This window comes from Bombyx mori, chromosome 15 (genome assembly GCF_030269925.1).
Source record: "Bombyx mori chromosome 15, ASM3026992v2".
NCBI lineage: Eukaryota > Metazoa > Arthropoda > Insecta > Lepidoptera > Bombycidae > Bombyx > Bombyx mori.
In genome coordinates, this window is record NC_085121.1 from 15146923 (window position 1) to 15173859 (window position 26937).

Sequence of the window (26937 nt, forward strand, 5' to 3'; positions counted from 1 at the left end):
CCGCAGTACTTTTCGCTGGGTTGATGTCTATGCGCCATTTTCGGAACCACTGTCCTAGGGCTAGGGCTGCGCTCTGAAGCTTCTTCGCGATTAGGGACTTATTTCTACTAGAATAGTAAACAGTCGTGTCGTCGGCGAATAAAGCTAAATGGGTCGGCGGCGACCGGGGAATATCGTTGACGAATAAGCTAAATAGGAGGGGTGAGAGGACAGAGCCTTGCGGGACTCCAGCTGTGAGAGGTCGTGGGGAGGAGCGGGTTCCCTCGACTCGATATCGAAAAGAGCGGTTCGACAAGAAGTCCCGTATGATGAGCACGAGACTATCCGGCACGCCCATGTTGAATAGTTTGAAAATCAAACCATTGTGCCAGACTTTGTCGAACGCTTTTGCGACGTCGAAGAAGAGAGCTCCCGTGTATAACGGTTTGGGTCGATTAAGCCCCACAAGAATGTGCTCCGTGAGGCGGTGCACCTGTTGAACGCATGAGTGATTTGTACGGAATCCGAATTGTTCATCGATAAGAATGCCCTTGGATGAGACGAAGTCTCTGAGGCGTTTGTAGAGCAGACGCTCATACAGTTTGCCTAGAGACATGAGGAGGCTAATCGGGCGGTAGCTCGTCGGATGATTTTTTGGTTTACCGGGTTTATGTATGCCGATAACGTCCGCTTCTTTCCACACCGCGGGAAAGATACAGTTCGCCATAGCGGCATTGAAAATAGATGCCAACATCACGATGAGTTGGACGGGTAGAAGTTTAATAACGCGGTTGGATATACCGTCGGAACCGGGGGCCTTGCGAGGACGTAGGTCTTTGATCAAGTCTTTAACTTCCATCGGGGTGACGGGTGGTAACGCATCAGAGGGTGGCAAGGAGGCTCTGCGTTCTACCTCACTGTCTACTAATTCTTCATGAACAGGGTCCACGGATTGAGTGCTGGGCGTGCACTGGGTTTGCAATGTATCGGCCAGCAGCTCTGCTTTTTCGTCATCATCGAACGCCGCGAGTCGGCCTGAGGGGCCTACGAGGGGGGGCATAGTTACTACCGTATCCGATTTGAGAGTACGAGCTAAGCGGTAGTAAGACCTTTGGGAGGGCGCGAGTCCTTCTAAGAAATCAGACCATCTGGCATCTCGGACTTCGGCGATGCGAGACTTTACGTCGCGTTGTAGGGCACGCATTCGAATACGATTTTCCGCGGTAGGATACCTGTCGTAGGCGCGTATCGAGGCGTTCTTAGCTCTAAGGAGTTCCCTAATATCGTCGGACAATTTGAAGCGGTGAAGGAAGTCCTCCGCTACAACTTGTTTCGATGACCTATCTAATATCGAGGTGATGTGTGACGTTAAGATGTCTATGGCTTCAGCGGTATCCTGAGGAGACGGGATAGAGTCCGGGTTAAACGGGAGCGATGGTGGATCAGATTCAGCCAGGCTGATGCCCAGCGTGTGCCAATCCACCACAGTCCTCGTGACGGGAACGGAATCGGGAGCGCGACCGAGCTTCATAACGACGGGACGGTGGTCTGAATCTAACTCTGAAACTACTTCGATCGAGTGTAAGCGCAGAGTTACGTTTTTTAATAACGCTATGTCGAGTATATCCGGGCGATGCGCGATATTTAGCGGGTAGTGAGTCGGGGTTAGCGGAGCGACGATATCGAAGGCGAGATCATCGACTAACGCGTCAAGCCGCCTGCCATTCGGGGTTGTGGTGTGTGAGTTCCACCTGATGTGTTTACAATTTAGGTCGCCCGCCAGAATGACAGAGCTCCCCATACCGAGCAGCGCCTCGATATCACTGCTTAGAACGATCTTATCCGGTGGAAGATAAACGGACGCGATAACGATCGGCGCGTGTCCCGTCAGTGAGATTCGGCACACTGATGCTTCGATATTAGCGAGCGCGGGAGGATCGAGCGGGACGCAATGCAGGGCTCTTCTATAGTAAATGACGGTACCACCACCACGGGCAGAGAGCCTGTCGTTCCTGACCATGTTATAGTTCGCGATTTTAGGGTCACGGCGCGCGGGCTTAAGTAGGGTCTCCTGCACTAAAAAGATATCAATTTGGTGGTCACGCAAAAAGTCAGAAACCTGATCACGTTGATTTGCGAGACCGTAAGCGTTAAAAAAACCTATCGTTACGGATAGGGGCTTTATTCTACTTATATACGCCATTGATTACCGGCGGAGTGAGGGGAGGACGTACGTATTTAATGACGCGTATACGTCGGCGTATTCCTGCACAACGGCGATAAAGTGTTGTGCAGTGGAGGCAGCGCGAATGGCGTCGCCCAAAGCGTTAACGCGCTCAAAGTTGATCGACTGAAAGAAGTCGATCGCTAAAGCGAGATTGTCGGACGCGGTCGGAGGGCAAGTCGCGGGAGAGGGACGAGTCGCGGGGGCGGGACGAATCGCGGAGGAGGGAGTTGTAGCCGTGTTCGTGTACGGCAGCGGTTTTGCCCAGGCCGAGACACTGGGCACCGCCGCCCGAACGAACGCTGGCTTAGCCTGCGACGCAGAGGGTGCCGAGGCTTTGATGTCTGGGCCGGAAGCTCGGAGGCGGTTTTGGCGGGCGACGCGGCGATTTATTTTAGGGGCTCGGGGGCAACCACGGTAATTCGCGGGGTGACCCTGTGTTCGACACAGGACGCAGCTAGGCGGTTCCGTCGCGGTTTTTTGGTCGCGAGCGCAGAGGGCCGTGGCGTGATCGCCCAAACACTTAACACATCGGGGGCGCGCGTGACAGTTACGGGAAGAGTGTCCGTACAATTGACAGTTATGGCACTGGCTAGGAGTGCCTTTTTTATGGGGGGCTTCGACAGCGATACCAGAGAGCCTACAGACGGTCTGTGTGTTAAAGATTTTCTTACCCTCGGGGGTAGGCTGGAGAGCGACTAGAACCATATTATATGGCTCCCTACCGCGACCGGTGTGCATACGGTGCACAGAATTCACTGGTAGGCCTTGTTCTAACAGGTCGGCTTTTACGAGCTCTACATCTAACTCTTTAGGGATTCCGCGTATTACAACGCGGAGTTCGCGCTCCTCCTGGAGCGTATACGTATGGAAACTTATACGCTCCTTACGGAGGTAAGAAGAGAGGGCCCTATGGTCGTCGGGTGTTTGAACCTTAATTTGAATGCCGTTCGCGAGGTTACGGGCATTCGTGAAATTTATATTTTTGGCCTTAAGGGCCAGGCAAACTCGATCCCAAGCTGCCTTCTCCTGAAGGATAACCGGGGGAGGGGTCTGGGTTTTATTTTGTGCCACCGGACGCGGCGACGGAGTAGCACGGGCTGGGGGCGCAACGGGAGTCTGAGGGCGGGGGCGCGACGCGTTCACGGCTTTGCTAATTTTAGCGGCCGCGGGAGCTCGAGACTCCGCGGCACGCTTCTTACCCTTCTGTACCAGGGTGAATCCATCCGTCGATGAGGCGGGGGCGAGGTCGACCTCCATGTCCGAGTCAGAGTCGGAGCACGAGGAGGCGGGTGCAGGCGACCTACGAGCAAGTGTAGGTGTTTTAGAGGGCGCGACGGAGGCCGCGGATGATCGCTCAGCTGAAACGATGGTCACGGCGGACGACGCAGCAGCTTTTCTCGCCAGTATAGGCGACACGGGAGCGGCAGGCACGACAGAGGCTGCGGTGCTCAATGCAGAAGCTCTGCACGCAGGTACAGGCGACGCAGGAGCAGCGAGCGCGACGGAGTCCTCGAGAGGGCTCGCAGTGTGATTGGCCTTGAAGGCCAAAAACTCCGAGGCGAGCTGTGGGTGGCGAAGTCGGAGGAATTCCGCGAATACAGCGTCCATGATCGCTGAGTACCCAGGTGGGGCGGCCCCGGGTCTTGAAAACACTCGCCTTGCGGCGAGGCCCCAACTTCTCGGACCTGAGCGGTTCTATTGAACACAGGTGGCAATGCGGCGCGATTACTACAGAACAAAGAAAAAGCACAACAAAACAGAAATTACGAAAAGAAACAAAACAAATAAATACTTGCAGGAAACCACTTTGTCGGCAGATGTACCACGAACACAGGAACAACAAAAGGAAACAAAACAAATAAAAACTTCCAGAAAGAGCACTTAGTCGGCAGATGTACCACAAACACAGGCCGCGCGAACAATGGCCGGGCTAACAAAAGCCGGGCGAACAAAGACCGGGCGATCGAATGGACGATGAGCACGTCCGCACGTGACGGGTGCCTCTATCGGAATCGAAACTTATGTATACTAATCTGTTTCTTATACATTGCCGGTTGGATCCTTGTTGCAAAATCTTACACATATCGGCTTGCACCGGCTTTCTCTCTTTGCACATACTTTTCCATCTAGCACTGCGCACTTATATGTGATGATATGTTAAGGGATATCACCTCATGTGAATATTGTGGCTACAGGTGGCTCCAGAATTGGTGACCCGTGCCGAGGTCAATCATCATCCTATGGAGGATTCGCCTCTGCTTCATCGGACGACGACACCATCGGTATGTATCGTATCGGACGGGGAGCAATATACACACGTCTTTGACTGGACGACTACAGTTTTTGTTGTTGCAGGATTCCCCGGAGAGTACCTGGAGACGGCAGAGTGTATCCCGAGCCCGGGCTGCCCCCGCGCCGCCGCCCCGCACAGGTCAGAGCTCCGTCACGCGCACCACGCGCACTGCCACGCGCCCTGTCGCAGACTCGCCGGGCCCTAGCGGCTACCCCGACTTTGTGCTGCCCAAGCAATCTTCCAGCTTTCGAAAATCTTCAGAGCGCCTCGAGTACGAACTCAGCCAGACCAACATCTACTCGGCCTGCCCTTCGACCCGCTCGAGTCGATCCGGCGGAGAGCCCTGCCCGGATCCCCTGCCGGACTCGGACGACGAGCGGCGCGTCGGATTCATAGGGCCCCGTCGCAGCGCCAGCTGCCGCAACCTACGCGAGTACAGCTTCGACGCGGCCGGCCGCACGCGGAGCGCCGCGCCGCTCCTGGACCGGCCCGTGACCCGGTACGGCGAGCCCTGCACGCGGCTGCCGCACCGCACCTCCGTGGAGTCGCAGCGCTCGACGCTCGGCCGCGCCTACTCCGCCAGCTTCCCGGGCGCCGTGTCCGAGCCGCGCCTCGACCTGGCGGCGGCGGCGCGCACCGGCTCGCAGGACGACGTGTCGCACGACAGCTACGAGCTCATCGAGCGCTCCGACGACGAGTCCGACCGCCGGGCGCGCTCCCCGCCGCGCACGCGCTCCTGCTCGCTCGACTCTGGTAACGAGCTGCCTTCCGACGACGATCGTTCTCTGTCCGAACCGGAGGACGAGGCCGGCCAGTACCGCAGCGAGCCAGATTTGTCCCTTGGACCGTATCTGGCCGACGACCCGCGAGTGTTGCCGCGCGAAAAGCTCTCTGTGCGATCAGACGGTGCTTTCTATCGCGAGATCAAACGAGCGCTTGGATCGCGCACATCCAGTCAGGAGTCGAGGAGCGAATTGTACGACTCCAAGCTCTCGAAGAGCAGCGCCGAGTCGAGCAAGAAATCGCGTGATAGCGTTTATCACACGGACAGCAAAAAGTCACGTGAGACGCTCAAAAGCAAGAGTTCGGACCGCTCGGGCTCCCGGACTTCGAGCCAAGATTCGAAATCTGACTACTACGAGTGTCGCCGCACTCTATACGAGCCGGACGAGGCGCGGCGCCGCAGCGTCTCCAGCGTGCAGGTGCCCTACGTCGATCCCTTCGAGCCCACCTCTGTCTCTTCGAGTCCGGACTCTACTAAAGATTTTTATGACGCTCAACCCACTTTTATCGGAATGGAAAAACCGGAATATCGTGAAAGGACGTTGTTCGGTAAATCTCATGAAGATTTGATCGCTAATATCGCTAGCTCCCCAAATTATTACCATATTCCCACTCCTTATTCGACTTTTCCAAGCAATAGCAGACATAGAGAACCCGGTCCCTTACATTCAGCCAGTTTACAAAATGTTGAACTGGATACCTACGGTCATTATTCGGATTTGAGTCCTCCGAAAAGGGTGGAAGAATTTTCAACAGAGGAGGAGGACATGCACCCGCACACGACGTACATCTGGCCGGAAAAAATTGCCGGTCTCGATACGGAAATCGACAACACTAGAGCGGCCAAAATACACAGCTATCAACGACGTCGCTCCTCTGACACGGTGTTTAGCTTCGACAAGGATAAGATCGAATCATTGACGAGAACGATTAGTAAGGAAAATACGACTTCACATCTAGTTAAAGAATCGTCCAACGAATCCGATGTTAATGTACGCGTTTTACCGGCCATGGACAGTATTGAGTACGCTAAAAATAAAGCGAAAGCTGCCGCCATGCAGTCGGGTACCACATCAATACTCCAGTCGGAGTACGATAAACGTGGAAAGGTGCACACGCACATGATAAGAAAAGATAACTTGAAGGAAGAGTTAATGGCTAAAACGCACTTTGACGAATATAATCCGAAGCTGATATTGGAGACGAGCTCCAGCAGTCGACTTGCGGAAACGACGGTACCGTACACTCATCCCACGGTAGAGCGCACTAAAAGTGATCCGAACAGTCTCGCCAATAGACCGCGCTTCAGCAGCGTTAACTCGCGTCGTCACGTACTCATGCATCAAAAGTCGATAGACTTAACGCCCGCCGAGTCCAGCGATGAAGACTATATTTTCCGACAGATACCGAGCGCTCCACCAATCGCGTCAAAAAGATCGCATTTCGAAATGCCTTCGAGACACATCGACCATGGTCCGCCTTTTGATTTACCGAAAAACTATTTCAAAGAATTCGATGACTTCAAAGCGACCTGCCTTAAGGAACCAAAAAAATCTATCGATGACGGTTACGATATACCTTATGTCTTGCACAAAAGGCACGTGATGAATGGAACAGCACCGTCTCCTTCAGACGATCAGTGCCAACCTCCTGATATCGTGATGATGCCTCCTCAAAATGGAAGGCACGTAAACTCACATCCTCGATGTAAATACCACGATCATCCGAAATCACCTCGTTCGCCCAAGTCGCCTAAGTCTCCCAAATCACCAAAGTCTCCCAAATCTCCTAAATCACCAAAATCTCCAAAATCACCCAAATCACCAAAATCGCCAAGAAGTAGTATTCAGGTTGATCATAGTTCTAAGTTCTTGGACGTTGAAAATCATGACTTTTTGTTTACGCAAAACATAGATTTATCAAAAGTAGATCCGGTCACTTTAGAAGTTGATAAAAGTGGTCAATTGAAGCACATGATTAGTCCAAAGCGCGATATAACAAAAAGCTTAGATCCCCTATTACTTGAAACATTGAATTCTAAATTAAGCCAAATCGAAAGTGACTCAGCAACGAGCTCGAAAACTGATAGTTTAAGACAGGATCCTCAATGTCCACATGATATTAAATTCACTATAAACGGTCGAACTGTGCAACAGCCACCTATATGTAAAGAAACAAAACCAATGACAGCAGCCGAAAAACTGCGAGCCGATATCAAATCTAAATCTGAAAAACTACCACTTAAAAGACCCAAGGCACGAGGTCCCGGTAAAAAAGGGGCAAGTGGGAAAGTGAAACAAAAGAATAATAATAAAATAAGAATAACTTCTTTTTCTTCTGACGATGAAAGCGTAGATTCTGATGACGTATTCGGAACTACTGAAGCTGCCCCTAAATTGGAATTTTCGCCTCCGCAATCCAGAAAGGATTTGGAACCCATCTTGCAACTTGAATATGACAAAATTACCTCGGGTGCTTGGCATCGAGGTCAAACAATGAGTTCGACAGAAATAGAAGGTTCACCACCACAATGTCGAAAGTTGCTCGAATTAGAAGCAAAATACAATCCACAAGTACTGGACAGTATTACAGGCAATGCTACAGAATTGCGACGTATATCGGAACGCTCTATCTCAATTCCTAGTTCGGAAGATGATATCATTGCAAAAATTCTTCCAGAAATCAAGCAGGTTAGCAAAGAGAGTTCCACCTGGGAATTTAATGAAAATATCCCCTCGCCTATACTTGAGAGTACTGAGTTTCTAAAATCAGAGGATGAACATTTGGCTGACATGGAAATACAAAAAGTAACCGGGAGTCACACACTATCCGAAGATCAAAGTGAACCCGTAAAAGAAGATAAAAAAGATTCATCTAAACTAGATGTGAAAAAAAGCTTACGGGATGAATTAATTTCACCCATGCTACGTAAACCTGGAGGTACGCCCATACTCTTTGCTCACGCTAGGTTGAATTTATCGGAAGGCTCTGTGTTCGCCTTGCAACGACAAAAAGCTACTCAAGATTCACCGACATCAGGTCGGAGAGCTAAAAGCTTAGATACTCCTGTCATCCAACTTCACAGGCTTCCTCCAATGAATGCATTCTCGTCAAAAGATGACACAGTTGAAGATGAAAATGGAGAAAGTATTATTCTTGAAGAGAAGTCCATTGTTGAAGAGAAAGGAACCAAAGTGCCTTGCGCTATGAAAGAAATAATCGAAAAAATTGAAGAGGTTGAAGAAGAGCAAGTAGCGGAATCATCACACGAGAAGAAATCGGTTCTGATTGACAGCGAAGAATTACAACTTTTAGAGGATTTGGTAGAACAAAGACGGCCAAGATCATTTAAACGTAGATACGATTTAACAAAATTAAAATCTCAAATGAAGTCTCCGTCTAGATCTCCACTCAGCAAGTCACCTATGTCACGATCGCCTATTTCGAAGTCACCATCCCGATCTCCTACATCCTCACTCAACTCACCACGGGGTAGTATTAGAAAGCTTTCTGACCTCAGTGAGGATCAAATAGTTCCTGATATAGAAAGAATCAAACGTAAAGATAAGAAAAAATTGACTTTGAAAGTGAAACCTGAAGAGAAACAAAAAATAAGTAACAAACTAAATAAAGGTGGCTCACTTGACACTAATGCAACTAAAGTGAAAGCACTACAGACTCAGAAATCGTTACCATCGTCACTCAAGGATCGTCCTGATTTCTTAACAGTTCCTCCCCTAGACTTAGCTCGAGCTAAGAGTCAAGAACTAGAACAAACTGCTAAGAAGATGGCTAAAGAAAAATCCAAATCATTGGAGAAAATGGAGGTTAAACGAGGAAGCAGTAAAGAAAGAACGAAATCTCAAGAAGACAGTGATACTGAGATAGCTAAGCGTAAAGAGAAGCAACAAATGCTATTTGAAGCTGCCTTGAAACAAACGAAGACTCTCATAAGTCCAGTAAAAGACACCATGCCGCCTTTCCCACCACCCGAAGACAAAATTTTGGTTAAAACGGAGGGTGACAAAATTATAATTGAAACGAAAATATGTAGCAAAGCAGAAGACCACGTGTTTATTGCCAAGTCTCCTAAAAAACTGGATGATAAGCTAGGTGGTAAAATTAGTAGGAGTTTCGAAGATCAAAAGACACCGAAACCCAACATTAAAACTAACAAGAGCATGGATGATAAATCGAGTCAATCTCTGGAAGATAAATTCGATGATCTTGCAGCCTTACAAAAGTCACCCAAAACCTTGTCAAAGAAGCAAGAAATCAAACAACTCATCGAAGGTAAAGTAGTGTATCAAAAGGTACACCCAAGCGTTAAATCAAAAAGTTTAGATCGCAAAGTAGATGTACAACTCGATGCTAAAATTAAGTCAAAAAGTCTGGACCGGAATTACATAACACCTATAACAACTGAAAAAGTTTCACCCGAGACTTCTGATAAATATTTCAAACAAGAAGTTGTAAAAGTTGATGTTCACCCTAGCGTACAAGAAGAACCTGAATACGTTATGCAAGACTTTGCTACTGCTCAAGAAGCAAAAGATCAATCGCCTTCAAACAGTTATAAGGATAAAACTGAAGATGATTCTTCGATGGAGTGGATGTCGAGTTCCCAGCATACTGTAATAGAAAATGATACTCAAACTGTCATAATGGAACGTCGTAAAATTGATATTTACAACAAACAAAGACAAAGCGAATTACAAGAGAACAGAATTAGTCAAAGTGCTAACGAATTAGCTACGTCAGAAAAAGCTGAGGTAACTCGATTAACGAGCGAAGAAGAGTCTCTAACCGATGTTAGTGAACTAAAAGTATCAGATGAAAGTCATTTGCTTGGTCTTTCTTTGCCATTTATAGATGCAGATAGTTCTTCTGATCAGGACCAAGCATCGAGAAACATAAAACTGAAACGTGCTAAAAGTGATGACACGTCATATGTTACGGATGCATATGATGAGACACTCGATACCGAAGTGCCGATATCTGATATGAGCAGCAAAGCCAAAGGTAAAGTCTTAGATACTCAAGGAACTTTCGATGAATCTTCTGCTAGTCTCATGGAATTTTTGAAACAGGAATCAATGTCACAGGTCTGTTCAGATACTGAGACGGAGCCCGAAAGCAAAATGACAAAATCTCCATCTAAACCTTTGGACTTGACGCTTAAATGGAAAAATAAAAATAAAATAATTGTAACTCCGCCTCAAGAAAACAGCCCCACGGTTGAAAACATTCCTTTCATTGATTCTAGTACTTCCAGATCTAATAAATCGGATACTGGAGAGCTTACTGGAAGTTCGGGAAGTGACAAATCGCCCACCGAACAAAGACCAGATCACAGAACATTACTATCTGCTAAATCAAGACGAAGCGAACTCTTAAAACTAAGCGCTGAACGGTCTCGCAGCTCTGAATCAACATCTTGGACAAGCATTGAAAAAGACGTGAGCCCTTCAAGTCATATTAAAGGTAGCTCTATCGACGATGAATCTAGTGTGAGTTGTTCTATTGCTCGGCCACTCGGTATCTCCCAAGATATAGAAAAGCTGAACAAAAAAGACAGAGAATGCTTAGAGGAGTTGAAACAAGCTATGGAATACGGCGAAGAACACTTACTATCTCAACAAACTTTGTCTAGTGAACATTCAAAGTCGAACTCGAAATCACCCTCACCAGTACCTGAAATGACTCGTATAGAAAGTCCAAGAAGTCCAAGTAAATACGGAAATAGAAAATCTCCTACACCAACGTTAGAAAAACAGAGACAAGTGGATTCTCAGAGAGCACCAACTGATTCAGAATCCAGTTCTGAAAGTATCGATAAAACTGTCGAACAACTATCTAAGCCAAACTTAAGAAAGAGTGGCTTAGAGAAAATCGGTAAATGTGTTATTGAGGAATCGGAGTCCAGCCAATCAGCGGCATCTAAGGCATCGGACGTTGCGCGTGAACTGCAAAGGACAGTAAAAAAAACTAAAATTGCGATAACGATCTCACAGGAGGATCAGAACACTACAATCGACTTCGATGACGATGGCAATGTTATAACTTCATCATTCGAAAGAGAACTTATGAAGAAAAGAGCTCTCAAAGACACTGATCAGAAGAGTTCGTCTAAATCAAGCATGGATACCACCACTACTACTACTCCGTCGAAGGGATCTCTTAGTGTAGATGATTCGTCTTCCAGAAGGAAAGGCAGACTTGATGAACAAAAGAGTTCATCCAAATCCAGCATGGATTCTCGGGGATCATTAAGCGTCGAATCCAGAGGTTCTTTTGAAACCACTGAGTCAACTTCCGGGTCTTTAGGTGAAGCATACCGGAGAGGAGAAGAATTAAAACCGACTTGGAGACCATTCTTTGGTGCGTCTGGTAGCGAGAATAGTACGAGTATAGAGGAAGCGTGGATACCTCAAGATCACGAAGGCTATGAAAGTTTAGGTCTTAACAAAGAATCTTTTGAATATAATAATCAAAGGTTATTAGATGATTTTCAAAGCTTTCCGAAAAATCCTCCCCTGTCTTCGAATACATCAAAAGATTCTACTGACGCTGACTTTGCTGATGATTTAAACGATTTTCCTGTAAATTTTCTTTATCCATCTTCATCTTCAACTACTGACGTTGTTATAGGCTATGGTCAAAATTTTGGGCGTACGCTTTCACGTATTTCAGAACGTAGTACGGCATCAGAAAAAACGAGTGCTGATGAAGACTCGACAAAGGCTTGCTCACGGTCTGAAAGTTTAAATGAGGAATCCTTGAATTCTAGCGATCATCAAGCCAGCTTAAGTTCTGATCCCCCAAGTAACGCTAATGTTGCTTACATATCGGATACGGACAGAAGGACATCCGCTGAGATGCCTGATATACCTATTGATCAAACTAAGATTAGCGAGATGTATGAATCGAGAAAAGAATCTGAAAAATCCACGAAAGCTGCAGTGGAGTCAAGGAAGTTTGACGAAAGTCCTACAAAATTAAGAAAGAAGTCCTTGCAAGCACCGTCGAAACACTCTTCAGCCAGTGAAAGTCAGGAATCTGAAGACTGGCCTTTACCTGAATTACCATCGCAACCTAAAAGGCCGAGAGGTTCCGGATCATTTAGAAGTGATTCCGACGAGATGGAATTACCTGGTACGTCCAAACTTTTAGAAACGCCGATCATTGAGAAGGTGCACATTTATTACATGAGTAATGAACCGGAACAAGCTATGAAGGTAACATTACAATCGGAAAGTTCCAAAGGTCAACTTGAAGGCTCAGATGATGACAGCGACACTTTGAATAATGATGACGATTTTGAAAAAGATATCCCAGAATCGAGATCAGATAAGTCAAACGAAAAAAGTACCGATAGTCCTCAAAAACAAATTCAGTCCATTCCTTACGACCAATCTAGTTACATGGTCGAGCCATTAGAAAAACAGGAAGAATTCACATGTTTGAACAAAAATGTCGTGCCAAGCTACGATAAGTCATGTTTATCGGGTACCATAAGTAAGGCTTCCTGCTTAATAGGCGATACGGGTGCTTGTTGTTCGCGTGCTGATAATAAGTCATTTGCCATTAAAAGCAATCTCCAAGACAAAGTTATTATAAATCAACCTCAAAAGTCGCCGACAAACAGAAGCCCGATATCAGAGGAAGATAACTTATACAGTGATGATGTATTTGGTGGAGACAGTAAATCCTTGTCTCCAGATTTTGATAAAGGGTTTTCCAATTTGGGAACTCAAAAATATTCTTTGGGATCAAACAATTCTGACACTTCCATTGATGATCTACTCTCACAGACTGCAGAAGAGACTGTACGTGCGGTAGGAAAGCTAAGTATTGGCAGTATCGGTAGTTCCTGTAAAAGGTGTAGTCATAGTAGTCACTCCGAAGAGGAAACTAGTTCTTTTGGAACCGATTTAGACGGGACGGTTAAAATAGGACTTCCTCAGAAGAAATGCACACATAGCTCTCATTCAGAAGATACTTCTATCTGTCTAAGTATTTCTGAGTGGTCTACAGGAACAAACACGGTACGTCAGTATGCCAATCTGTCCGCATCTGAAAGCACATCTGCTGTGTCCGTTCCTAGGAGTGATAAATCAGAAAATGTGTCTGCAAAAGGATATCATTCAGCGTCGCACGACAGTAAAAAGATAGATAAGAGTGATAAACCTAAACTATCTTCTAAAGCTGAATTCAGTTCTAAAAGCAGCAGTTTGGATAGAAGCTCGGACAACGTTCAGTACGATAAGCTTTGTAGTTCGGAAACTACAATCTCCCGTAAGGGTATAGACAGTAGCTCTGGTACTAAAAGCGATAGTACTTTAACCTTGGCCCAGTCGATATCAGACTGGTCAGCTAGTACGAGTCACACACTCGTAGCAACTACGCGTGTAGAGTTGCACGAACAAGACAACATAATATCTGATGAGACTCTTGTTATAGAGCCACCGCCTGGCTTGGAAGACAAAGATGATGACCATGACATTGAAATAACTGTAGACCAATCTACATCTCCTACAAAAAATGTCATAGAAAAACAGTCCGTTTTGAGACTGACAGCGTCGTATACAGGCAAATCAGAAAAGTCTTCCTCGATTAGCTATAGCGATAAATCCGACCGATCGAGCTCGAGTTCATTGAGTAGCTTACAAAAACACTCTAATGGTGTTTTAAAATTTGATCAGAGGTTAAAAGGGATTCGCCCTCACGATGCGCTTCATGAACGTTTCCAGAAAGGTCCTCCGAAAAGTTTGAGCTGTGAGGAGAAATCACAAAAATTATCGAAACCGACAACTCGGTGCCAGAGTGAGGATAGTGATTTTAAACCCTACTTTACCCCTCAGCCTGAACTAGACATAGACATGCCTTCTAGACTTTATAGTCAAGAAGAGAAACACAGTGAACGTTATCAAAGCCAAGAATTTTCGAATATTTTACGCGAGGAAACTGTCAGCCCTTTTATAAGATCAGATTTTAAACCACTTGCGAAACACGCGAGCTACGATGATAGAACTCTTTCGAAAAATCAAATAAAAGAATACAAATCTTCTCCTCAGTATCGATGTAAGCCTAAGAGTTGGTCTTTCCACGAACATTACTTGTCTTCTTCCGATTTGCCATTGATATCAGTTCCTGAAATACCCTCGGTTCATAGAGAACTTCAAGAAAAGAAATCATCCGAAAGATCTGGCAAGACACCTTTGTCACGCTGTTCTCCTTACTACTCTAGCAGTCTTAGTTCAGAATCACCTCCTATTCAACCTCTAAAAGCGCCCGTGAAGAAAACATTGCTAGCGAGAAATATTTCTTTGAAAAGCCCTCCCAGTGGTAACGATACGGATAGTTCCTTGGATGTTATTAGAGACCCTCGCGAACGTATGAAAACCTTCCGGCGCAAAAAGCAAATTGTCGGTGGAAGGAGAAGACAAGAAAAAATACAGGATGTTCTGGAAGAAGACTCTACTAAAAGTCAATATTCTTCAGAAAGTGACAAACCAAATTGCATTAAATTTTTGATTGTCGAAGAGTCTCTTCGACGCGTGGAAAGCTCTGAATGTTCGGATAGCTATGTCCCTGAAGTTGAATCCGGGTCTTCAGAATTTTCCAAGGGAGACTCAAAAAATTATGACACTCAAGAAGTTGCTAGCTACTCCGAAGACGAAGGACATGAAGAGTACCAGAAGTATAAAAGTGCAAATTACGAGGCGCCCCAATTTCCGATCAGTATTACTCCTGTTCAGTTTCAAGGTTTCGGTTCTTCCGCCGACGAAGATGAGATGGGCTTTCCTCGGTTCGATAGGTTGGGTCGACTTCGACATCCTTACTTGGACACGCAAGAACCATCATATGTTTCAGAAGATAGCCCTCCTAGAGTCTCGTATTCAAATAAAAGCAGCCGCCAATCTTCTCTAAAAAAGGTCAAATCGTCGTCTAGTTTTCGTCAATCCGAGGATAAGTCTCTCGGCGAACCATCCGGGCAGTCGCAACCTCGAGTTTATTACGACGACCAAAGCGACAGAGACGACTCTGACGATTATGCATATCCTGTTGACACAATCAAAAGAGCACCTAAAATACCTAAATCAGGAAGTTATTTATTCGAGCGCAGTCAATCAGTTGCTTATTCCGATTCGGAATTACCCCACGACAAGGAAGAGTACGAGCAGTACAGAGGTAGTCCATATCCTGAACGGTACGAGGATGTGGGAATGTTTCAAACTCAAGAATGTTATCCGCAGTACGATAACGCGTTAGACGAAGCCAGGGGAGGATCGGATCCGCATTACGCCAGAGATATGGATCAGCGCTTTAGTCTGAATAACGTCGAGAGATTTTATTCCAGTCACTATGTTGACTCGCAGGCCTCAAGCGACAGTCCGGAGCAAAAGTTCGACGTGTCGACGCTACCTCCTCCTCTGTGCTCAGACGATGAGAACGATTAAAATTCAATCGAGCTTTTCATTTAGTTGAATCGTTTGCACTCCCCAATCCCCAAATTGCCTGTTGAAAATTTTCTAACTACTTATCACGTGCGCACTGCACTGTCGGGCGCTTTCGTATTTATGCAATTATTGTTACTGGTGTTTGATATATTAGGCTACTTTGAATATTTACATTGTCACTTTGAATATTTAGCAAAATAAATAAGTAATTATCGTCTAGTATCTATTCCCGGGTAGCGCGTTCCCAGCTTTGATATCGTGCGTAATTTGTCTTAAACTTAGTTTTTTATTAAGTACATAAACATGCGTTGAAAAAACGCAACGTGTCGCATCCAACTTGTAATATAAAAAAACCACTAAAAAGCTACATACATTAATCAAAAATTTTGTTGTTCAACTAATTTGTTTTACTGATCTGAGGCTACCGGGATATCTAATCGTAGACTTGTCACGTAATAGTGCCAAAAATTTTCTAGTCAAATGTTTAAAACTTTTTAAAATTATTGAGATATATATACCTACATCTATATTAATTATTTTTCCTGTTTAAATTACTAGTTATTACGCGTAAAGGCTGTGAATTTTATTTGTGTGTTGAGATCCAAGATCTGAGTTCGTTTGTTTTTAGTGTTCGAAGGCTCAAAATATATGAACGAATACTTTTTTTAAATTTTATTTATCGGCGTTATGCACGACTAGGTGGTTATTACCTAATAAAGTGCCAAACCCTTCCGACTGAATGTACTAAAGCTTATAGTATTTTATTTATAAAATACATTTCACATAATTTAAAATTTTAATGTTAATTAAGTTTTGAAACATCTATGTGTTTTCACTTCACATGTCTTGCCACAAGTTTTTTCAATTTTAGTGCCAAAACTTTGACAAGTAAACTTTTGTGGCTAGATGTATGTGAGTAATATTCTTAGCATCATAATTATTATTACGCACATGTTCATTACTTATATAGGTATATTTTGTGTAAGTAGTTTTAAACATTCGCGTTGGAAAAAAAACCGAAAAAAATTTTGAATTAAAAAAAACATATTTATTACAGTTTTGTAGTCCCATAGCTGACTAAAAGTCGCAAATAGATTGAAGTGTGAACGAAATTAAAAAAAAAAGCGAAAAGAAATTACGGGGTGTCTAAGAGATTTGTTACTGAAACCAAAAACCCACCACACACCGCCTTACATTTTATAACGGCTTCGTGGCCGAAATTGACAGGAATGTCGTATCTACCCGTGCAGGTTTACAATACGGGCTACCACCATAATAAGCGGTAGTTTTCCAATTACAGAGCATAACGCGACTCAGTGACGCACAATGCCGAATTATGCTGAAGCTTAATTGGAACGTGAATTAGTTTTCAAATGCATCAGCAGAGTGCGCTAAGTTAGCACAGTTTTAATTAACATTGATTATTTCTAAGAAACTACGACGAAACGAAAGCCTCACAATTTTTTTCAACATTAAATAATATTACTAACGATAATATAAACAAAATTTCGATCAATGCCAATTTAAAGAAAAAACACTTGTCAATTTTCTGTCACTGAGTCGGTATCGATTGCGAGTATCACGCGAGAGCAGTACTTTTGAGAGTGCTCGATTGTGCGAAGCGTTGCTGTAGTTGGAACATTCAACGTTGAGCATTATGCCGCATAATGCGCTCTTGTGCTGTCATTGGAAAACTACCAGTGTTACGTTCTCAAGAACTACCACCACACTGTATTATTATTTTACAATTATATAAATATACAATTGATTCTCCGTTTAGATGAAATATTCATTAAATAAATTAATTTTTGAACTGCCATCAATAAGTAGGTATCAGAATATTCTTGAATACATATACTTCTGTATTATGCTGTTTAGAAGCGTACAAGTTAATGCTATTTTTCATATATTTCTTTCAGTTAATAATAATTTAATTAATTCGCTAATAAAATAAGAAATAAGTTCACGTTAGCGTATCGTGTGCATCATTCTATAAATAATCCTTTAGAACTGTACAATAAAAAAAAATTTAAATTCTATGTGTTTAAATAATAATTTCATAAATTACTAGATATTAATTAATCTTTGCTTGATCAGTAAAAAAGATTTATTGGAGAGAAATAAAATAATGAAGTATATGTTTCTTAATTAATTTAATTCGCACGATTCTGACAAACCTATTTGAATACGTTCTTTTACGGATTTTTAAACTATTTGTATTTTAATTACGTAAATTGGTTTTTTTATCGGGAAAATCGATATAATATCTCTTATATTTTGAAGTAAATTTAATAAAAATAAATCGAAAACAAATAACCGAAAATTTAACTAGAATTAGTTGATTATTAATATTATTATTAAGCACTTAATTAGTGTTTCGTTGTTATTATTCGTTAGTAAATACTTATTTTGTTGACTTGATTCAGTGTACGGAAGAATTTAGCTTAAAAGGGACTTTGTATTTCACTCAGTTGCGAATGATGCGTGTTTGAATGAACATTACTTATTGAATCTTTGTGCCCTAAAACTGTACTTCCTTATTGAGCATCACTGAATCCGCGTATTTTATTCGTTGAAAATTAATATTATTAGTAAATTTCCGTTTTCTTTAAAATGAAAACGTATTATAAAAATAAAATGATCCTCAGCTGAATAGTGTTCAATTGGCAATGAGAATGTGGCGTGAAGCAATTTTAGAGATTCTTAGATATGGTTAGAAATGTTAGTTCTAAATATATCTTTAATTGGTACGTTCAAAACTTGATTGTCTTAAATAATAATTATTCAAATGTTATGTATCGTAAACGGTTTAACCTGTGGTCGTATTGTCTCGCTTAAGAAATATGATACCGTTATTTCACTGTGAACCGAATACACTTATTTACGAATAGAGGAAGAACACGAGGGTTTGTTTTTTCCGTTTATGAAGGGGGTGTTCCGGCAACCACATATAGGCCGATTAGTAGGGAATAGGGATCCGTTACACTTCGGAAGTCCCATTGCACACTTCGACGATAACCAGCTTTGTGTGCTTAGTGCGAGATTTTTCAAACTCCTCGATAGCGTAAAAGTTAACTCAATTTTGTATGGAGTTGGAACAGCTTCCCGCCGTTTGCCGCTAGGGGCGCTGTTCCAACTCCATACAAATTTGAGTTAACTTTTACGCAATCGAGACGTTAAAAAACTCGCACCAAGAACAACTGGCCCCTCGATGGCGAATTTCCGTTCATGTGTCAACAATTGAGCGGCAACCAAAAATTTAATACTGAAAAGGTATCGTATTCGAAGTAAGACAATATGGCTGCCCTTTGTTACGGTTTAAATTGAATGTATCGTGTTACACACGTATTGATTGAGATTTTTTTTGTAATTGTTTTGTGTCTTACAGAATTTTTGTCTGTGAACAATTGCGTGCTTATTGCTTTAAGTCGAGGCTTAAGTTGATTTCTGACAGTGGATGTAAGTGTTGAAATCTTTGGCGCGATATAATTTCAAGAATTGGTACTTTAGCAGTTTTTATTTTTATCAACTACCGTGGTATTTGGTTCGAATGTAGTTTCCGTTTTCCTGTTAAATTGCAGATTATAAATTTCCTATCTTTCCTGATTTGTGTATTGTGTTTGGTGTTTCATTTGAGGCTTTACGAATTTATATGTTTTCTACTTGACACCTCACCCGCGCCATCTCTCACCTGTGTTCGTGCGAGTTTTATTTCGAACACAGTTCATAATCTTTACCTTTTTAACTGATTTCCAATCTCTATAAAAAGTGCCCCTTACACCAAAAATAGCTAGCTTTTAGAGTGATGCGAGAAAACCCTTCAAACTTAGAGTCATATTCAAAGCATATCGTATATCCAATCTATCACTACAACAACAAAGTCGCTTTCTCTGTCCCTATATCCCTATGTATGCTTAAATCTTTAAAACTATGCAACGGATTTTGATGCGGTTTTTTTAATAGATAGAGTGATTGAAGAGGAAGGTTTATATGTATAATAACATCCATTAAATAGTGGATAAATCAATAATAAATTACAGTTTCCGAAGCGAAGCGAGGGCGGGTCGCTAGTAATTTATGTAACTCAGTTAAGGCTACTGGTACTTAAAGCTCAAATTAATTTCACAATTGAATGTTCACAGACAAAATATCTGTATGACAAAACGAATTATGTGTGTGTGTGTGTGTTTATTTATTTATTTTATTGTTAGAAAAAAAATATGTTGTATTTCCTTTATATGGACTTGTATGTATATGTGAGTTGGAGTGCGTGTCCCCGCGTCTCGCGCCCTCCCCCTCTCGGGGGCTAGTTAAACGATAAATAAATGAAATTAACGAATCTTTAATTGCGACAACGTTCTTCGGATGCAAAAGTGACGGAATAATATAACTCATCCGGTTATGTATTTCGTTCTTGATCGACAAACATTTTATAGGCAGGTAGGCAGCGGCTTGGCTCTGCCCCTGGCATTGCTGAAGTTCATGGGTGACGGTAACCACTTACCATCAGGTGGGCCGTATGCTCGTCTGCCTACAAGGGTAATAAAAAAAAATAAAAAATATAGAAAATTCCGGTCTTTGTCATTGCCGCTGTCCATAGGTGACACTGACCGATTTCGGTTTGAGATTCACAACAAGGACCTTCATTGCAAAATTAATCAATAAAATGTTGAAAATATTCTTACTACAAGTTACTTGGGTTTCCATTTTGTGATGGAGTAAAGATTCGAAAATATCTATTATCGACTTTGTGTGAACTGTTTTGAGTACATTTTCTAAAGTACCGTCACTTTTGCATTGAAGTGCGGAATGTATTATTTATTACTGTATTATTCTTGTACATTTCCCCCCTAAATTGGATAAGCTGCGAAATGGATTGAAGTGTGAGTTTTAATATCTAAATGCTGTAGGGTGTTTAATTTACTTTTTTTCCTTTTTTTTTCAGATACTTGTACGTTTTTAGCTATTGTTTAAAATTTGTTTTTCCTTTAATCTTTTTATTTTTTCTTTCAGGTTTTCTTTTTTATATTATAGTTTTGAGTTAGAGTAAATTGTAGTAACATTTTTAATTTTGTAAGAAATCTGAATATCCATAATAGAGTATTGCTTCATTTAAAAAAAAAACTTCACACTGTTTTGTTCTTTTTGTATAATTTGTTTTCTTTTGATACTGCATGTATATATTATTATTATTATTATAATTTAACAATCAATGACCATTCTAATTTCTCTAGCTCAACGTAGCGGTTCAATTAACGAATAATTGTTTTTTTTTTCGTGAACAGACGAATTATCACCCGAGGATGACAACACGCTCTCATCGGCGAGTCTCTGCATGTCCCCCAGTTCGACGTGCGAGCGTGATGTCGATCCGACGTCCGCGTCCGCTGCGTGCGCGCTCGCCATGTCCAACGGGCACGACGCGCTCGATAGCGCGCACCCTAAGGACGTCGATAAAAACGCTACCAGTGACGTCATCAATGGAAATGTTAACGGTGAGTGTTCTTAATTATTTATTTTATTTATTTATTAAGTTGCACCAACGAAGTGATCATCAATACAAAGCATTGACAAACTGACAAAAGTACATGTCAGATGTCACATAAATTATAGGTGCAATCGACAGTGCATAATCAACAAAAAAAAAAAGAAAAAAAATATATACAGCGTAAATGCCGCCACCTACCTTGAGATATGAGGTCTAAGATCTCAGTTTTTAATATCTTATAACCAGCCAACAGGAGCGCGAGTATAATGACGTGTTCGGAGTATTAATTGGCGCTCTCGTTCTTTGGAAGAAAGGCCTCTAGTTTTTTTTTTTTTTGCTCGGATTGGTGGACGAGCTCACGGTCTTAAGAGCCACGATGACTTCAATCTACACTCTATTAATTTAAATTTATTAAACTAATGTTGTTTACACAATATTAATCCTATATGAAGGAGGCGTCTTGTACACAAGATATACTAAAATTTGTTTGCAAGAGTCACATTTGGAATTTGGTGGGCGGTAGCTCTTCCACAAAAATTTTTAAGGGATTTGATGACCTGGTAAATAAGACCTTTAAGTCAAGTCTTATTTTAATATATATTCATATTTTTTATGAAAAATATAGATGATAATATGAAGTGAAATGAAATAAAATTGATTAATATGAAACATGGCATGAAATGAAGTGAAATGAGATGAGATGATACGGTATGAAATAAAATCTCAGTAAAATGGTGGTCATTTATTGAGACTTTTTCACTGGACTTTTTGGAGGATCCCGAGAACTTATGTTCAGCGACTTTGTTTGATTTTCCCACATTTGTGCACTTTCACCGATAAGTATCATCACTCAACAGTTAATAAACCACCCTTATTACGTTTTTAAACCTGAAGAAACACTAAATAGACAAAACAAATCACACAGCTTCACTCCTCGCGTTCCCGCCAAAAAGTCCTTTTCCACAAGAGTTGCTAAAGAAAAATAGAAACTAGTATTAAATTGCGAAATACACGACTATTTTTTTGTTGCAGTAAATATAGTATCCGAATCTACGAACAGTATGGAAGTGCTAAGCGGGGGGGAAAGCGACACGGGCGACACACTCACCAGGAAGAACAATAATAGGTTCGTTTTAGGCAGTCTCGATTTTTGGCCAGCGTTCATTAAAAGATCTATCGATAAGTTTAATTTAATTGTAATTCTTTTTTTTTATTGGCTATATTGACTTAAGTTCCAATGTCTCATCAATACGTGAAAAGTTCTAAAATTGACACAAACAGAGCTAAAAAATCAGCTTACAGTAATGAATTACAGTAATGAAGAAGAAAATGTATGTTGCATTTGCTGATAATAAATAAATAAATTCTAAATAAATTCTACTAGTTGAGACAAATCTAAATACCTCAAATATTTGGCAGCGGATCTGCTGTGCCCTTGTGCTTTAGATATCCATGGCTCACAGTAACTGCCTGCCATCGAGTAATAATAAGAAAAAAACTTTATTAGAAATAGTTTTTTAAAATTTCAAATCGCCACTAAAGCTTTTATGGAATTAGCTCAAAGTAAAATAATTTTTTTTGAAAAAAAAAAAAAAATTTTTTTAGCACACGTCGTAATTGTTCACCTTCTAATGCCCGTACTCCATCTTTTTCCATCTCCCTTCCGTCCCTTTCTTCTCTATACATTCATCCCTTTCACTCTAAACGGTCCGTTCCCCGCATTTATGAGTTTTGACGATATCGTAAACTAGTGAAGTTAATAAAAGCAAGTAAAAAATCATATTAAGAGTTTTTTTTTTAATTTCTCTCTTTAGCATATCTTCGAACATTTTGGGAACTCTGAAGGAGGAGGGCGGGCACGGCGCGGCGCGGCGACGCAGCGGTGACGTCACGTACTTCGTCGCCAAGGAGCTGCTCATGACCGAGCGGACCTACAAGCGGGACCTGGAGTACGTCACGGTCGTAAGTGATCTTTTGTTCTCACCCTCCAGTCGGGCGATAAATGGCTACCTGAAACCGGATATAGTAATCGGCAAACTTCTTGAGCAAATGACCTTGACTGCGCAGAACCGAATTTTAGGTCACTTTGGTGGTGAGGGTGAGGCGCGACGGCAGGGGAAATCGTATCGAGCGCGTTATTGGTAGATCAGTCGAACCTTGCGTCCCGCACCGCGCCCTCATTCCGCTTGCTCCCAAAAGTACGCTTGCGTACAGTGGAAAGTCTATCGTTATTAATCGTTAAGTTATTTGTTATAATTGCTTGTGGACTTTGTTGCCATTGAATTGTTGAGTGTTTGTTGATTTTTTATAAAACATACACTATGCCGTGACAAACTGGTGTAGTACTTAAAAGAAAGGGTAGAAAATTTGTGTACGACGTATATTACTTCATTATAAAACAGGGGAAGAATGATATGGAAAAATTAAAACAGACTTCGGAAGCAACAAAAACATCAGTGAGTACTGTTAGGTGCATTATTAACGAAGCTAAAGGCTCTGGCTTGCTCGCCGTGTTTCGGACTCCGGGTAAGAAAAGATCAGGGAAGAAGAAAGTTACCGGAATGGATAGTTTCGTTCAATCTGTAATAAAAATATGTAATCATAATAACTACATAACAAGCAGCGAAACTCCGTACCGTAGAAAGGCTTCGAAGAATTTAAAGAAGATATAAATTTTAATGGCTCGGAATGAAGCTTACGACGAATTATGAAAGAGCTAGGCTTCAGATGGAAAAAAAGAACAGAAAATAATCGGAAGCTGGTAAATGAAAAAAGTAACATTCGATTACTACGAATCGAATATCTTCAAAAAATAATTAATTATAGACAAAAAAGAAGACCGAATCGACCGAGTTGTAAACTACGCCGATGAGCCCTATGTCGACTCATCACGATGATAGCGACTCGGGTGATGAAAACAGTGATGATGATGATGGTCAAGATTATGATAACGAAAAAAAAATTACAAATACCAGCTTCGCTTTAACTGAACCAAGACCTGGCAACAGCTCTAGTTTTGACTTAATAGAAGGAATATCTATTTTACCCCAAGATTAAATTATTACAATTATTAACCTATATGTTTTGTTGATGTTCTAATAAATATATAAATAAATACATATGTTGATTTTAATAATTTAATAGCATTATGACGCAGAGTAAGTAATGTTTTTGCACGTGAGTGTACCATGCGCAAACTTACCCCCACTACGTCAACAAATGCTCAAGAAGTTTGCCGGTTATTATACATTATGATGTTATTGACTTTGACCGCTCGTACACCGCTTAAGCGTTTAAATGAATACTCAACGGGCTTGTCAAGCAAATCATTTTTATTTATTTTATTAGCTGGTTGGGCGAGCTCACACCCCGGTGTTAAGTGGTTACTGGAGCCTATAGACATCTACAACATAAATGCGCCATCCACCTTGAGATATAAAGTTCTAAGGTCTCAGTATCGTTACAACGGCTGCCCCACCCTTCAAACCGATACGCATTACTGCTTCACGGCCGAAATAGACAGGGCGGTGGTAGCTACCCGTGTGAACTCCCAAGAGGTCCTACCACCAGTAATTACGCTAATTATAATTTTGCGGTTTTGATTTTTATTACACGATGTTATTCCATCACCGTGGAAGTCGATCGTGAACATTTGTTAAGTACTTATTAGAAAAATTCATGATCGGTTACCGCTTCACGAACTAGTTCGAATGTGTAGGTTGTCGAACGAACAAATCGTTTCACCCTAGTGATCGGTACGTTGTCGCCGCAACCCAGACTCGCGGAGGCGAGCGCGTCCGCCAGCGACCAGTAGGTACGTCAGGCACGAAAATCTATCGAATTCGTAATGTAAATGTATCGATACGAAAACGGACCATTACATTAGATCGATGTTTCCCAAGGTGGGACTCACGCCCCACAAGGGGACAATTTGATAATTAAGGGGGGGAATCGCGCTAAATTTATATAGAAAATCTGTATTAAAATTATTTTGAATTTGAGTTTCAGTTTTTTATTATATATTTTGAAATATTACTTACTGTGTTTTTCGAGATTTACGTTACAATATGTCAAAAAAAAAAATTCGTGCTCTCGATTATGAGTATAAGTTTCGAAAACGTGACGAATCGATTGCGAAACGAAAATAAATACATTTTCGATAGTCATTCGTGCTAGGCCCTCTGTGTCGCGCCGCGTGCCTTGTAGTTATTTAGATAGCGCAGTGTGCTCCGTACAGACGTGGGGCCGCGAGGTGTCGGCGCTGGCGGGCGCGGGCGGGGGCGGGGAGGCGGGGGCGGGCGGTGTGCTGGCGCGCGCGTGCCTAGCGCTGGAGCCACTCGCGCTGCCCGCCGGCGCCTTCCTGCACCGCCTCGAGCGCGCGCTCACCGCCAGCCCCGCCGGTAACGTCTGCAAATCAAATCAAAACAATTTTTATTCAACATAAATGAAATTACATACTTGTTGACCGTCAAAAAGAACTACCGCCTGCAGCTTGTACGAGCCGACTCTTTTCCAGGAACGCGAGAAGCGAACGTCTAAGGGTCATGACACACTATGCAAGCACGGCAACGGCAACGCTCGTTCGCTCGCTTACGTCATTACGGATCCTCCTGATCCATTAACGGCGCTTTTAGGTACCAGAAGCACCGGTCACCGTCCTCGTCGAACCCGCCGCTTGCGACGAAGGGCTCGACGAGTGAATTAACCCATAGGCACAGCCCACTGAGTTTCTCGCCGTATCTTCTCAGTAGATTTTGCGAAGCACTGCTCTTGCTAGGGTCAGTGTTAGCAACACTCCGGTTTGAGCCCCGTTACCTAGACGTTAGGGTGTAGCTGAAATAGTCTCTCAAGGCTATCAGCATAAGTAGGTAAAAAAAAAAACACCGCTCCAACCCAGCGATTTAGCTTGTCATTTGAATTTGACCCTTAAATCGTATGTCGTATGATAGGTTAGCGCGCTGGCAGCTAGCGGTAGCCAACATTCAATACAGAGCAGTGCCGCAGCTATGCCGTTACCGTGCTGTTACAGTGTGCCATGACCTTAAACGTCAATTAATGATGACTTGTTAACATAAAAGTGGGATAATTAATTAAAATCGTTGGACGGTGCTTCACGCGTTCTACTGAAAAGTCTATTAAAATCTCAGTGAATCCCCATTTTATTGATTTTTTTTACTGCATCGATTGGTGAACTAGCTCACAGCCAACTTGGTATTCAGTGGTTATCGGAGTCTATAAGCAACACAGTGTAAATGCCGCTACCATCCTCAAGATATGAATTTGAAGTATCAATTGTATATATAAGTGTCATTCCACCCATCAAACCGGAGCGAACTCAGCTTGGTAGTGGGATACTTCTTGGGTGGGCTACTCATATTCGGTGGTACTTACAAATGTGGGTTTACAACACGCTCTATTACCATCGAATGCTGATGTTCGTATGATCAGAGCGTGTCCGTTTCCAGCCGATTCCTTAGTCTCCTCAGGACCCCCATTAGAAGAGATGGTTGCTAATCTAGGGAGGGCCACGCCGCGCTTACAAACAAAAATTATGAATTATATTTTATTTTTCAACAGAAACAGAAGAACCGGAATATAGAAGAATAGCGGAGTATCTTTATGATTATTTATCAAGTACAGCGGATGTGAGTACCTTTGCGTAGTGATAATAATATGATTCAACGAGTGGCATCTCATCGCGTAT

The 26937-nt window shown here is 42.6% G+C and overlaps 1 protein-coding gene across 10 annotated transcripts in view; it reads left to right on the forward strand.

Moving 5' to 3' along the window:
* LOC101736960 (FERM, ARHGEF and pleckstrin domain-containing protein 1) overlaps nt 1–26937 on the forward strand; it is a 71568-nt gene that overhangs the window by 33091 nt on the left and 11540 nt on the right. For 7 of the 10 annotated variants that reach the window (XM_062672746.1, XM_012697351.4, XM_012697354.4 and 4 more), the window contains 7 exons: nt 4402–4488; nt 4562–4637; nt 21031–21240; nt 22266–22359; nt 23048–23195; nt 25471–25633; nt 26811–26878. In XM_062672746.1, the coding sequence (XP_062528730.1) occupies nt 4402–4488; nt 4562–4637; nt 21031–21240; nt 22266–22359; nt 23048–23195; nt 25471–25633; nt 26811–26878 (846 nt within the window). Of the gene's footprint in view, nt 1–4401; nt 4489–4561; nt 4638–21030; nt 21241–22265; nt 22360–23047; nt 23196–25470; nt 25634–26810; nt 26879–26937 lie in introns of those variants that run through there. The other 3 variants (XM_062672748.1, XM_062672749.1, XM_062672751.1) reach the window with 2 other exon arrangements.